The sequence below is a fragment of the Hesperophylax consimilis genome, chromosome 6 (assembly GCF_061612785.1).
Source record: "Hesperophylax consimilis isolate HC1 chromosome 6, BYU_Hcon_1.0, whole genome shotgun sequence".
NCBI lineage: Eukaryota > Metazoa > Arthropoda > Insecta > Trichoptera > Limnephilidae > Hesperophylax > Hesperophylax consimilis.
The window spans coordinates 39,503,213-39,518,609 of record NC_142841.1 but is presented as its reverse complement, the minus strand read 5'-3'; the positions used below and the strand labels follow the sequence as shown (position 1 = coordinate 39,518,609).

The 15,397-nt window shown below is 35.6% G+C and overlaps 3 protein-coding genes across 3 annotated transcripts; all 3 read left to right on the top strand.

Moving 5' to 3' along the window:
• The first annotated feature begins 394 nt into the window (after window positions 1-394).
• Window positions 395-1,638, top strand: LOC149423342 (trypsin-1-like). The gene is made up of 4 exons (XM_089632960.1): window positions 395-453; window positions 556-730; window positions 804-1,059; window positions 1,226-1,638. The coding sequence occupies exons 1-4, from the start codon at window positions 408-410 to the stop codon at window positions 1,517-1,519; spliced, it is 771 nt and encodes a 256-aa protein (XP_089489086.1). The 5' UTR covers window positions 395-407; the 3' UTR covers window positions 1,520-1,638.
• Window positions 1,639-5,232: 3,594 nt separating this feature from the next.
• On the top strand, window positions 5,233-6,520 carry LOC149423341 (trypsin-1-like). The gene is made up of 4 exons (XM_089632959.1): window positions 5,233-5,307; window positions 5,435-5,609; window positions 5,683-5,938; window positions 6,105-6,520. Exons 1-4 carry the CDS (start codon window positions 5,241-5,243, stop codon window positions 6,396-6,398), a joined length of 792 nt encoding a protein of 263 aa, XP_089489085.1. The 5' UTR covers window positions 5,233-5,240; the 3' UTR covers window positions 6,399-6,520.
• Window positions 6,521-13,807: 7,287 nt separating this feature from the next.
• Window positions 13,808-15,191, top strand: LOC149423340 (trypsin-1-like). The gene is made up of 4 exons (XM_089632958.1): window positions 13,808-13,866; window positions 13,999-14,173; window positions 14,354-14,609; window positions 14,774-15,191. The coding sequence occupies exons 1-4, from the start codon at window positions 13,821-13,823 to the stop codon at window positions 15,065-15,067; spliced, it is 771 nt and encodes a 256-aa protein (XP_089489084.1). The 5' UTR covers window positions 13,808-13,820; the 3' UTR covers window positions 15,068-15,191.
• The last annotated feature ends 206 nt before the right edge of the window (window positions 15,192-15,397 follow it).

Sequence of the window (15,397 nt, the reverse complement as noted above, 5' to 3'; positions counted from 1 at the left end):
TTGATTGAGTAATTTTACTTGTTGAGGTCTTTTATGTAAATAACTAGTTATGCATGTTAAGACTTTTCCACTAATCCCTACTGATTTTAATTTACTTATTAATTTTTAATGTGATATGCTGTCGAAAGCTTTTTTAAGGTCTATAAATATGACAAGACATTTTTTATCAGAATCTAGGGCGGTATGTAAATAGTTGGTTATTTTTGCTATCGCGTCGTGAGTACTTGTATAAAACATATAAATACATATAAAACATAATTAATGAGATTAGATATGTAGGACTAAACTGAGAAACGATTATAGTGATAACGTATATTTGAATGACTTTAAGCATGTGTTGTTTGATAAATATTTTTAAACAGAGTATAAATAGTCCGGTTCGTCAGATATTAGGTATCATTACGAAGATGTTCCAATTCGTGGTACTTGCTACTCTCCTGGCTGTTGCCTCCGGTAAGTTATTTAAATATATTTTTTTAATTCTTGATTGAGATTAAGTACTAACGATATTTTAATTAACATGTCAGAAATCTTACGGACTTATTTAATTTTTAGCCGGCGTCCTCGGCCCAATCCGAGGAATCGGTTCCTCTCCCATTGTTGGAGGAACTGAGGCTTCCATCCAGGATGCCCCATGGCAAGTGGCTCTCCAGTACAATGGAGGACTTCGTTGCGGAGGATCCATCATCAGAGCCACCGTCATCCTGACTGCTGCTCATTGCACCCAGGGGTAAGCAAATAAATAAAATCTGAAATATTTTTATTTATTTAGAAACAATCATAACATTATTCGTTTCTTCCAGAACATCCGCCGGAGCATGGAACGTCCGTGCCGGATCTAGCCAGCATGCATCTGGTGGCACTTCCTACAAGGTATCCACGGTGGTTACCAGCACCTCGTACAACTCCAACACCCTCGACTACGACATCGCTGTCCTCAAGCTGTCTTCTGCCATCTCCATTGACAACCTGAACACCAGGATCATTCCCCTGCCAGTCAAGGACTTGGCCGTAGCCACTGGAGCCAGCGCTCTCGTCACCGGATGGGGAACTACTTCCGTAAGTTACTTTATTTGTAATACAACGGAAAACAAATATATCAACGAATTACTAGTAGACGGTTTACGAGACTTATTAGTATTTTTGTCATTTTTCGGTAAAAATTTCTGCTTACGCTGCCTGTGAATAAACTACGGTTATTATTCTGAACTTTTCTTGTCCACAGTCCGGAGGTTCTATTCCAGCCACCCTTCGCAAGGTGACCCTCCCCGTTGTTGCCCAGTCCACCTGCGTATCTGCCTACAGCGGATTCAACACCGTCACCGCCAGGATGATCTGTGGAGGACGGGTGGGAGTCGGTGGCGTTGATGCTTGCCAGGGAGATTCTGGTGGTCCATTCGTCGTCAACGGAGTTATCGTCGGAGTCACTTCCTGGGGAAATGGCTGCGCTCTCGCTGCTTACCCCGGAGTATGGGCTAGAGTACCAGCACTGGTTGACTGGATCAACGCACAGCTGTAAATACTAACTATTTTCGAAAATTCTATCTGACTTTAACCATAATTTGTAAATACTTGATTCCGTTCCTTCAATACCAATCCTGCTAAACAATGATCAATACACAATTTTTTACCTCAAAATGTATTTTTATTACTTATTTCGTTTGTGAACTATGCATATATAATATTATAATCCCTTCACCACACCGAGAAAAATGAGTGCTCTTCAAATTAATGGTAATCTGGTTAGTAATGGGATTGCAGACATTGACTAATTAACAATGATTGCACTCCTTAATAGATATACTCGTTTTAACAGGTTTCCTGATAAACTTTTAGAACTTTTTCCTGAACACGCTTTCAAATTTTTTCAGGAAACCTGTTAATTCATTCGTTAATGCCTGAAATCCTATTTTTAACCAAATTACCAACAATCTTAAGATATTCGTAATAATTTTATTTTTATAAATCAAACACGTTTCAACCACGAGTTTTTAGATCAAGCTTGATGTTTGATTTAATCAAAAATATAATATCTAACCTCAAAGTAATTGCTTCGTACGAAAAAATAAAAAAATAAAAAAAATATACTTATAAGTTATTTATAATAATTATGCATTGCGATATACAACAAAATTATTTCTCGCCTACTCGAATCTCCATTGGGATTGATAGCCCTCCAAAAACGACCTCCAGTTAGAATAAAATACTTTGGATTTGACACATTAATGTATTTCTCAATGATTGGAAAGTTTACTAGACAAAATCCCAAAGAAAGAATATCATTTCATTGGATCAGCCCAATCGGAATAGTTTACCTGTAAACCAAAAACTTGTTGATAGACTTTAAAAAATATCAATTTCATAGACACCAATTTGGCAAAATAATACTTAATTACGTACTTGAAAAAACTTTTCCTTAAAAAAACAATTTATTTAAAAAAACCGTACTAAACAGTCTTTCTTTAATTACGTTACATAATAATAGTGTTTGAATTGTTTATAATGTTTAGTTTTGTAAAAAAAACGTAACGAAATGTATATTTGATCAAGAAAACTTTGTTAAATAGTTAATTTATTTACCTCTGGATGAGTGATATAAGCGAAGACGAAATAAATGTGATTTTTTTTTATTAAGTTCTGCACGTGAAGGACGAAAATTTATAATTTTGGATGGGAACGCAACAATCGAATTATTATGGGGAACATCAACATGTTTATTTTCAAGCATAAGTACTGAAAACACAAATGACATGAGTCTGCATGCTTGATTTTCCGTCTCATTTAATTCCAACAACTTCATTCAGAATACGTGAAACCATTCTCCTGCTTCAAGCAGTGGTGGTTCGTGACTTCTGGGTGTACTGGAGTGCTAATATTACAAAAATGACACAATTAATGTTGTTGTAGCAGAAAACGATTTTATTTTTTTTTTCTAAATTCGGTTTTCGTATGAAGATTTTCAGGAAATTTCAGTTTGGCCGTGCGCCGCACGGATTTCCTGGTTTATTAACGAGTTATTTATTAACAGTACGGGCCGGGAGATTGGAATGACTTTTAAGGATGCTGATCTCTTCTAAAATTTTCAGGGATAGGTTGACCTGGCTATATATTAATTTGTATAAGGTAAGAAGATAATGTTGGATAATTCAAATTTCTGAAAGGGACTGAAATTTTTTGCAGATGGTAGGAAGATGTTTAGTTCGTGCCCTGACTGTAGTAGATGAATGTGTTGGGTCATTGAATAACGAGACTCTGGGGATAACATAATGACATTTAGAATTCAAACATATAAAAACAAATTTGTGAGCGATTGGTTGCCGCCTTAAAAAAAGTGGGATCAGAACATTCTACTTGAAAGGAATTAATGGGCGACGATTGCATCACTCCAGTTATTATTCGCAAACAATTGATTGAATTTTGTCTAATTTACCGAGTACATTTTTGATGCAGTACTAAAAAGTGGGCAGACATGGTCTAGATGGCTTTGAATAAGGGCATTGTAAAGCGATTTCACGAAAGTAGGGTTAGCACCCCACCATACTACAGTTAATGATCTGATGATGTTTAATTTTTTTCGCATTTAGTAACTAAATTATGAATACGGGAAGATTATTAGAGTTTCCCATCAATCCTAAAATTTTCCATAAAGAAAAAGATGTTGAACTGAAAGAGGATCAAAATCTTCGAATCATAGACCAAACTTCAGAAATAGTTTATGGAAGTCATTTTGAGATTTGAAAGAGATTTGGCTTTCCGAATTCTTACTACCTTGAAACATTCCTCATCCCACCAGGGAGTTGGAGGGAGTTTCTGCAGTTTATTTTGAATAAGCTAAGTAATATGGAAATAATGTAAGCAGCGTTGAACAATAGATTAGTTTGAAAATATATTAGGTCAATTAGAAACATAATAAGAGTTTGGATAAATAAAGAATTGTCTTGGAAGAGTTTTTCAGAAAGGATGAGAAAGTTCAATGAGGACAAATAATAATTGTTTGTGCACCTTTTTGTGGTATTTGACGGAAATGAACCATTGGGGTTTAAGAGTAGTGATTTTTACTGTTGCAGATCGTATCCAGCAGTCGGTTTAGATATAGGGGTTTTAAACGTGATCATAGTTGAACGACGAGACATTGATGTTAAGGAGGGGAGAGAGTTGGACAAAGAGTTGCTGGATAAAGTCTCAGCAAATGATTTTTTGACCATGAGGAATAATTTAGAAGCCTGCAAAAATGACATGTTCTGAGAGGCTAGAGAAAAATAAATATTTTTTTGATGCGTTTACTCTGGGCAAGAAGAGTTGATGGCAGAATGAGATTCAGAGCGGTTGAAACATTTACGTGGGGAGGAAGAAGGACATTGATCAACCAGGTTTTTTTCTTCACATTTAAAACATCAGATTGTGATCTGCATGCATCTTTGAAATTACCAAAACGGCAGCAATTAATACATTGAGTGGTGGGATAAGTGCACATTTCAACCGGTAATGAGTCGAAGAATAAGTATATGTGAGAGGGGAGAGATTGTCATTCAATGGCGATGACGACAGATTGGGGAGGTTTCCAGGAAATGTTGCCCTCAGAGAAGTGCTTATAATTTAGCCTCCTGGCTTTTAGGGGATTGCCAATATGTTGGGGGGTTGAGAGTGAAGATAGGTTTTCTGCGATTTGGACAGATCGGTCTACATATTTCTGACCAGGTCCATACGAGTGACATTAAAAGTGAAAATGTAAGCCTTGAATTTAGAAGTTGAAGATAAGTTGTTGGCGGCTAACCCCGTGCGGAATTCTACGGAGATTGGGAATCGATTCTCGGCTTTTACACCACCAGGCATAATAGAAAGGTTCTTGCTATTTGCTAGGAATTTACCAAATTCAAGCGGGTGCATGGTTTGACCTTGTTCAATTTTTTGAGCGTATACTATGTCCGTCCGAATGATATTCACACTGCCCAAGAGTGAGCCAAAACGAATTTCAAATATGTCCTTGGGAGGAGAGCCTAACGAGAACATACTTCTAGGTGATGGATTTTCACTTTAATGTCGATGATAAAATTTTGCCACATCAAACACGTTTCGGGTAAACACTTTTCAGGAAAAACCTAACAAATCCATTCATTAGATAAGATATGTAGGACTAAACTTAGAAACGATTATAGTGATAACATAAATTTGAATGATTCTTAGCATATATTGTTTGATAAGTAAAATTTAAACTGAGTATAAATAGTCCGGTTCAGCATATGTTAAGTATCATTACCAAGATGTTCCAACTCGTGGTACTTGCTACTCTCCTGGCTGTTGCCTCCGGTAAGTTATTTAAACATATTTTTTTAAAGTCTTGATTGAGATTATCAACATAAACTCAAACTATTCTAAGTACTTACGATATTTTTATTACCATGTCAGAAATCTAAAGGACTTATTTAATTTCTAGCCGGCGTCCTCGGCCCAATCCGAGGAATCGGTTCCTCTCCCATTGTTGGAGGAACTGAGGCTTCCATTCAGGATGCCCCATGGCAAGTGGCTCTCCAGTACAATGGAGGACTTCGTTGCGGAGGATCCATCATCAGAGCCACCGTCATCCTGACTGCTGCTCATTGCACCCAGGGGTAAGCAAATAAATAAAATCTGAAATATTTTTATTTATTTAGAAACAATCATAACATTATTCGTTTCTTCCAGAACATCCGCCGGAGCATGGAACGTCCGTGCCGGATCTAGCCAGCATGCATCTGGTGGCACTTCCTACAAGGTATCTACGGTGGTTACCAGCACCTCGTACAACTCCAACACCCTCGACTACGACATCGCTGTCCTCAAGCTGTCTTCTGCCATCTCCATTGACAACCTGAACACCAGGATCATTCCCCTGCCAGTCAAGGACTTGGCCGTCGCCACTGGAGCTAGCGCTCTGGTCACCGGATGGGGAACTACTTCCGTAAGTTACTTTATTTGTAATACAACGGAAAACAAATATATCAACGAATTACTAGTAGACGGTTTACGAGACTTATTAGTATTTTTGTCATTTTTCGGCATAACTTTCTACTTATACTGCCTGTGAATAAACTACGGTTATTATAATGAACTTTTCTTGTCCACAGTCCGGAGGCTCTATTCCAGCCACCCTTCGCAAGGTGACCCTCCCCGTTGTTGCCCAGTCCACCTGCGTATCCGCCTACAGCGGATTCAACACTGTCACCGCCAGGATGATCTGTGGAGGACGCGTGGGAGTCGGTGGCGTTGATGCTTGCCAGGGAGATTCTGGTGGTCCATTCGTCGTCAACGGAGTTATCGTCGGAGTCACTTCCTGGGGAAATGGCTGCGCTCTCGCTGCTTACCCCGGAGTATGGGCTAGAGTACCAGCACTGGTTGACTGGATCAATGCACAGCTGTAAATACTAACAACTATTTTCGAAAACTCTATCTGACTTTTAACATAATTTGTAAATACCTGATTCCGTTCCTCCAATAACAATCCTGCTAAACAATGATCATTAAACAAATCTTTCCGTGAAAACGTATTTTTATTACTTCTTTCTTAGGCTAACATACTAATGACTACATAATTTATTCTTTAGAATCTTCTAAAAGTAATCATTAACTCTCATCAGGTTATTAGTTGTCCAAGTATACATTGAATTTTACTGCAATAATTGTAAATTCACTTTGTGGCATCATTTTAATTTAAAAAATATAAACAATTTTGTTTTATATCACTATTGAATCAAAACAATCGTGATGTTTTGAAAACAAGTAAGGTAGTTTGGAAGTAGTAAGTAGTTTGGAAATTTATTTATATTCTTTAAATTTACACTATTATTATCCACTGCGAAAAACGTTAAATAATGTGTTTCCTAGCCCAATCTTTACTAGAAATGATTGCACTCCTATAGAAAGTTTTGTATTAGAAAAAAACTGGTTGGTTTTACACTACAATAATAAGTTAACTAAATGAAAAAAATACTACTCAAGTCTCATAGAAGTAATTCTATTTCACAGGGTCACTTATATCGGCATATTTTCTGACGAGTTCTGAAAAATTTCATCAATATGGCAAAATACAATCTTTTAAGCGTAATATCTTGTAAATCAATTAAAATGAATTAGTATAATTCTAACTTTGGATCATGAAGGTTTATTTCAGGACCTTGAAAGCTTATGGCGAATTAATAGTTCATACATGATTTTATATCGTCGGTTAACAGAAACAATTGAGTAACTAACATTTTTGCCAAATTGAGTGTTTAATAATCAAGTGTTCCTTACAATGCCATTTTTCATTGAAACAAAAAAGAAATGATGATTTATTTCAATATTTATATTATGTGCACTTTAAATACTTTTTTACTTTAATTCCAAAATCAGGCAAAGACCGATTCGTACCAGAAAACTATCGTCCAATTATTATCCTTCTTCTATGCATAAGAAAAGTGCTGGAAAAAATCACCAACCTAAGATTACAGCCAAAAATATAGAAAAGAAAAATCATTCCAGATTTCCAACATGGCTTTCGAGCGGACTAATTTTCTGTCTATTAGCTTCTCTGGGTAGTAGAACGCATTACCCAGGGCTTTAATATTAGTATCTTTTTCAAATTATAATTTATGTATCATTCCTACTGTAATATAACATTATACAAAAATCTGTGTTTAATACACAGATTTTTGTATAATGTTATATTACAGTAGGAATGATACATAAATTATAATTTGAAAAAGATACTTGTGAGGCTTTTCAAAATTCATACTCATACATCGTCTATTCTCGCGAGAGTGGATTGCGAGACCCGGGTTCTGACGAAAAAATAACCAGCCCGCTCTTTGGAAGCTCGTGATTGGGTTTTAGTGAATGGGTCATTCTCCAGGACTAGTATAGTGTCTAATTGAACTTGGAAAGTACGATCTACCAAAAAGTTTCAAAAGTTCTCGTATATATATATATACCTATGAGTTGTCTAACTCACCATTTTGGTATCCTTTGCCAGCTAGCACAAGATGAAAGATCAAAGTATTCTGACGCTGGCAAGATTCTACGCGATTATTTTTAGGTAGGTTATTTGGTAACCGGAACAGAAACGATTAGCACAGCCCTCAGACTGAAACAAGATATCATTGCGTTGTTGAATCTTAGAAAATTAGAACTGAGTAAATGAAAATCTAATACACGCTCATTTTTGGATCAGGTTTCGCAAGAACACCAGCAAGATAGTCATCCTTTCGATAACGCCGGAACTGATCAAATTTTGAAAATATTAGGCATTCAGTGGAGTCCGACGACTGATAATTTTACCTACAAGGTCGATCCACCTTCAACTGAGATATCCACAAAAGAACTATTTTATCAACAGTAGCTCGTTTATTCGATCCACTCGGGATCATTGAAATTTTGTGACATTTTTCGCAAAATTATAAATTAAACAATGTTTTTTATCTACTGTAACATCTATCAAGGATCTTGGGGTCACTCTAGACTGCAAACTTTCTTTCCGTGAGCACATTAACAACATTGTTAACAAATCACTTAAACTACTTGACTTCGTTCATAGAATAACCTCTGACTTTAAACATATAAGTACCCTTAAAACTCTTTACTGCTCGTTAGTTCGCCCTCACCTTGAATACGCTAGTGTTATTTGGTCTCCTTTCTATGCTGTCCACATCTGTCACATAGAATCCGTACAACATCGCTTCCTACGAGGAATCGCTTGGAGGTTGGGTCTTGAAAGAGGAGAGTACTCATATGATGAAGTTGAACAAACTTTAAACATTTCTTCTTTGGAGAAACGTAGAAGGGACACTGATCTGATTTGCATATTCAAGATTATCAATGGTATTACAGACTCACCTGCTTTGTTGCAACTTATCCAATTCAACATCCCTTCCCGTAGACTCCGAAATAATGAATTGCTGTTCGTCAATCAACATTCTACCAATTATGGATACCATTCTCCTTTGTCCAGAATGTCGAGACTTGTCAACTCACTGTCAAGTCAAAGCATTGAATTTTGTGGTATATGCCTAAATGACTTTCGACAGTCAATACGCAATGTCTAATTTCTAATGCCCTTTGAACCATCTTCATGCTTTGACTTATTATTATCTCCCATTCTTACTTTTATATTATTATTGTCATTGTTATTGTCTTCGCTCCTCATTTATATATGCTCTCCTTTCACTGTCATCTCTGTTTATAAAACTTATTCGTGTAATTAATATGTTGTTAATGGACTATTTGTCCGTAAATAAATAAATAAATAAATAAATAAAATGTCTATTACAGGAACTCTGGAAGTTAAGTGTTGATTGGAACGATCATAAACTACCACCACATATTCATAAAACATTATTACCTAAAATAAATATCTAAAATAAAAATACTTTTTCATTTTCAATATATATATATATATTTTTGACCACTGGGATCTATTTTTTCTATTGTTGTTATTTCGACGCCAATACTCGAATTTTCGTTTTGTTTCTTACTCGGATTCTAGACCGAAGGAGTCTTTTTTTGATTTGTCTTTTATAAGTTATTTATTATATTATATTATTATTTTTTCTTGTTGTTACCTCCATGGGGATTCTTAGTCATTTTGTATCATAATTGTCAATTCGTTCAAATTAGGAGGGCGGAAATGTTGGTACCTAGCGTTGTTGCGCCTTATCCCTTCCTTTTGATTTCCTTGATGAATATTATTGTTGTCCACCTACCTAATTCCTACCTTTCCCAATGCCGACTTAACGTGCAGGCAGTTCAGTTGAAAATCACAAATCGTCGTAAGTCATACGGATCCCCCCTGTTCGACCGTGTCGAAACCTGTAAAGCCATCCTGAGCTCGTGTGTGGTGGTAAAACGTGCATTGTATTGAACAGAAACGGTAAGTCGGCATTTCCGAATTTCCACTCCTCTTCTCTCCGCGTTGCGAGTGCCTAAATTCCATCGACCAACACCCTCCGCCTTACTGAAAAGCTTTATCAAATAGGAATAACACATAACAGAACAAAAAAAGTGCTTCTTAATGAATACAAATCTACAACAGGGTTCAAATCTTAGCCGCCTGTTTTATCTACTATTCATAAATGACTTTAGTTCAAAATCAAACTGTGATTATGCTTTTTTGCCGATGATCATAAAATTTTTCGTAAAATTAAGTCTGTTTCCGATCATCAACCGCTTCAAAATAACCTCGTCACACTCAATAACTTGTGTACTGTCAATGATATGTACTTGAAAAATGTTAGACTTTCAATTTTACTTAAAATAGAATTATAAAGCCATTTTCTAGTGTTATTTATAATTCTATTCTTAAAAAGTGTCTTCCACAAGAGATCTAGGAATCACTCTTGATTTTAAATTTGTATTTGATGTTCATATTAATGATATTAGGTTGATGCTAAAAGCCCCCTCCATACGAAAGAAGAAGAAGAAGACAGTGCCTTAATAAGAAGTAAACTTGAGTATGGAAGCAATATTTGGAATCCACATAACTGTAAATATGAAAACATTATAAAATCGGTTAAAAAAATTCTAAGACTGTTATCTTTTGACTGTTGACGTACACTTCAAATTAGAAGGCAACTGATTGATCTAACATGTTTAATAAAGAAAGAATAATAAAGAATAATTCACGGCCATCTTGATACTGCATTATTTCTTAGCAATATTGAAATAGATTTTTCACCTGTTTTTCCGGTACCCGTTTTCGTCGATAATTTAAAAGGATTCGGAAAAATAATTCTGCTATTGCTCAAAAACATTTTGCAGTTTTCATATTATCTATTACTTGCATCTCTATTTGTGTCTCTTGTGTCTCTTACTTTTTTGTACTATTTGTCAAGTGAGTTTTTATAAAAAAAATTGTTTTACATTTTAATCTTTATTTAGATGAATGAAAATTAACGAATTCTATATCTGAATAGATTTTTGTATTACCTGTTTGTGAAAACCCAGTATAAATAGATTAGTGAAACTCTACAATAAATTAATAAATAATAATAATCGAAATGTTTGCAGATTTCTGTCGAAGGTGTTATTTTTATGTAGTTATTGTATTTTTTGTTGATTTTGCAATGAGTTTTATGAAATATATTTATAAATATAAAGTTGGTGAATATTGATGCATTATCCCTTGAGGTGATTTCACACGAAAATGGCGCTATGTAAACTAGCCAAATATAATTATTATTATCTATTTGGAATTTCATATATTTTTTGGTTTTTGTCATGTTTATAGGAACCCTAAAATACAACCAACGTAAGAATTGTCGCTTCCTTATCAGGCAAGAGTTATGATGAGGTGTACAATGTACATGACCAATAATGGCCTTATAATATTTTGTTAAATATATAATATGTGCAATTTAACTCATATTCTTTATATTAAAATAAATATATTTTTTAAATGTTATGGACGCAGCTCGAATAATGATTTCAATTTGATATATTTTTATTATTATTTCATTATGTGAAAATGGGTTATGCCGTCTGTATGTGTTTTCCTCTTTTGATTGATTTATTTAATCAGGTACTATTTATTTGCAAGTTGAGAACAGCTCATCGCGTCGAACTGCTCTAATCAGGACGTACCTTGCATAATTGCCTTAACAAATTAATAAAGGTTTTTCCTGTTGTTTTGTCGTTGTTTTTAGCCTTCTTGAAAAAAATCAATTGTGATACACGAAAAAAGATTCTTATCTCAGAAATCAAAGTCAAATGAAAACCAAGATAATTTGGTACCAATCAAAATAGAAATACCTTTAACTTTGAACATATAAGTAGGTTTTACAAATATAAATACTATGTTGCAGTTACGACTTCATACATTTGTCCATCCCCATTCCGAGAATTCATCTTCCATATGTGTATCCCAAAAATAAATCACGATGATACGGTTAACACCATTTCAAGCAACGTTTCAATTCTGAATGAGATCCAGCTATTGATATCCGCTCTTTCGACTGGTACAATAACTTTCAGTTTTAGACCAACTTTCCTGGGATTCGATGCCAACTCGGCCACTGACCGGTCGTTTATTGTTTATTATTAGAATTTAAGAAATAATAACCTTTTTTAAACATTGAGAAAAAGATTATGATGGAGGACGTTTTTAAATTATTTTTTCATTAATTTTCATTTGCATTTTTTCAGGAAACACATGTTTGTGTTATTTTCCCCGCTATAATAATAATAATAATAAAATTTAAATTTAAATAAAAAATTTAGGCGTATTAGATCTATCAAAAAATTATATATAAAAATGCAAAAGTCGGTCATTTTGAATACGTTTTTTTTTTTTTTTTTTTTTTTTTTTTTAAAAGAAAGACAAACATTCCCAGGTTACGAATAACCCAACAATGTTTGAAAATCTCCTACTACCACCACAGAAAGCCGAAAATGTTGCTTGTGTTGTGATGGAGGACTTAGCCAGCCGAGGAATCGAACACGCGACGCTCGGGTGAGACCCAAGCGCTATGCCCACTCAACCACTGACCGGTCGTACGTATAGGATAACGAAAGATTTTTTAAATATTTATGTTGAGGGATCAGTAAGATTTATAGGCCCTGTTAGGAGTTAATAATAATAATAATAATAATAATAATTGGATGACTTGTATAGCGCCGTTTTTGTGCAAAATCACCTCAAGGGCGAGCCGAACCCTCTGATATGAAAATATCTGGAGTTGGTGAATTATTTTCCCATTTGATCTCTGGTGAGTTGACGTTTTGTTCTTGTATTGTTTTTTTATTTATTTTGCTTGTATAATGCACTTGCATAATGTTGATTGACTAGATGATCATTTGTGGAAAAGTGTGTGGAAGGCCTTAGTTTTTCATATGGGAAGATTTAACCCGGACATAAAATCGGAAAGTAATAATAATTGGATGACTTGTATAGCCCCGTTTTTGTGCAAAGTCACTTCAAGGATGCTAGGAAAGTACCAGTGTAATGGTGGGTGAAGTTTACAGATAGAATACATTCATAATATGAGTAATAATTCATACTAATTATTATTGTATTACAATGCATTTTGAATAATAAATACTGAATATAAGAAGTTAAATAAATAGAGAATTTATTTTTTATTTTTTATAGTGAATACCTCACAAGAGTCTCAACTGCTCCCGTCTGGAGCCAGTGAGACTATGGCATCCCCAATTGGGGGATGTTGTGAGGCTGAAGGTAAGTGGGGAAGGGAAAGAGGAAGGTGGGGAAGTACCTGGCTATTCAGATCTAGTCACTAAACACGGCTAAAGCGAGACATGTCTGAAGCAGTAAGAGTGGGGCGTTAAGGTTGAAGATAAGATATCTGCGATGGACAGATCGGTTGAGATATTTCTGACCAGGTCCATGCGAGTGAAATGAAAAGCCGCCTTGAATTTACAATTTGAAGATATGAACATGTTTTCAGTAAAGTTGTTGGCAACCAACAATGTGAGGAATTCTACGGAGATTCGAAATCGATCCTCAGCTTTTACACCTACAGGAGTAATAGAGAGGTTTTTGCTATTTGCTAGGAATTTAGGTTTTTTGAACTTATACTATGTCTGAGGAGAGCCTAACGTGAACATACTTCCAGAATTTTCACTATAATGTCGATGACAAAATTTTGTCACATCAAACACGTTTCGAATGAACACTTTTCAGGGAAAACCTAACAAATCTATTAATTAGATAAGATATCTAAGACCAAACATAGAAACGATTATAGTGATAACGTATATTTGAATGACTTTAATCCTAATATATTCTTAGATAAGTATTATTTAAACAAAGTATAAATAGTCCGGTTTGGCAGATATTAAGTATCATTACCAAGATGTTCCAATTCGTGGTACTTGCTACTCTCCTGGCTGTTGCCTCCGGTAAGTTATTTAAACATATTTTTTAAAATTCTTGATTGAGATAAATAACATAAACTCAAAATATGCAGTATAAGTACTTACGATATTTTTATTAACATTGTCAGAAATCTAAAGGACTTATTTAATTTCTAGCCGGCGTCCTCGGCCCAATCCGAGGAATCGGTTCCTCTCCCATTGTTGGAGGAACTGAGGCTTCCATCCAGGATGCCCCATGGCAAGTGGCTCTCCAGTACAATGGAGGACTTCGTTGCGGAGGATCCATCATCAGAGCCACCGTCATCCTGACTGCTGCTCATTGCACCCAGGGGTAAACAAATAAATCGAATCTTAAATAAAATTTTGATTCCATTTTTATTTCTTTTACCGAGAGTGGGTTAAGCAGTAGAAACTGAAGTAATAGTGATTGTATAGTTCAGTGATGCTTTTATTGTTTTTTTTTTTTTTTATTTTATTTAGAAACAATCATAACATTATTCGTTTCTTCCAGAACATCCGCCGGAGCATGGAACGTCCGTGCCGGATCTAGCCAGCATGCATCTGGTGGCACTTCCTACAAGGTATCTACTGTGGTTACCAGCTCCTCGTACAACTCCAACACCCTGGACTACGATATCGCTGTCCTCAAGCTGTCCTCTGCCATCTCCATCGACAACCTGAACACCAGGCTTATTCCCCTGCCAGTCAAGGATTTGGACGTCGCCGCTGGAGCCAGCGCTCTCGTCACCGGATGGGGAACTACTTCCGTAAGTTACTTTATTTGTAATACAACGGAAAAAATATATCAACGAAATACTAATAAACAGTTTACAAGACTTTTTAATATATTTTGTCATTTTTCGACATAACTTTCTACTTATACTGTGTGTGAACGAACCACTTTATGATAATCAACTTTTTTTGTCCACAGTCCGGAGGCTCTATTCCAGCCACCCTCCGCAAGGTGACCCTCCCCGTTGTTGCCCAGTCCACCTGCGTATCTGCCTACAGCGGATTCAACACCGTCACCGCCAGGATGATCTGTGGAGGACGCGTGGGAGTCGGTGGCGTTGATGCTTGCCAGGGAGATTCTGGTGGTCCATTCGTCGTCAACGGAGTTATCGTCGGAGTCACTTCCTGGGGAAATGGTTGCGCTCTCGCTGCTTACCCCGGAGTATGGGCTAGAGTACCAGCACTGGTTGACTGGATCAATGCACAGCTGTAAATACTAATAACCATTTTCGGAGACTCTATCTGACTTTAAACATGATCTGTAAATATATTATTCGTTTCCTCTAATTACAATCCTGCTAAACAATGTATAAATCTTTCTGTGAAAACCCTTTTTTATTACTTCATTCGTTCGTTAATATACTAATCCTACATAATATCATCTCGAGAATTGTAATCATCAACTATCGGGTTATTAGTTTTTAAAGTGGAATTTTAATAATTGCACATTTTCTTTGTGGCATCATTTTAATTTAATGAATTTAAACAACTTTTTATACATCACTGTTTAATCAAAACAATCGTTTCGAAACCAATGGTTTCT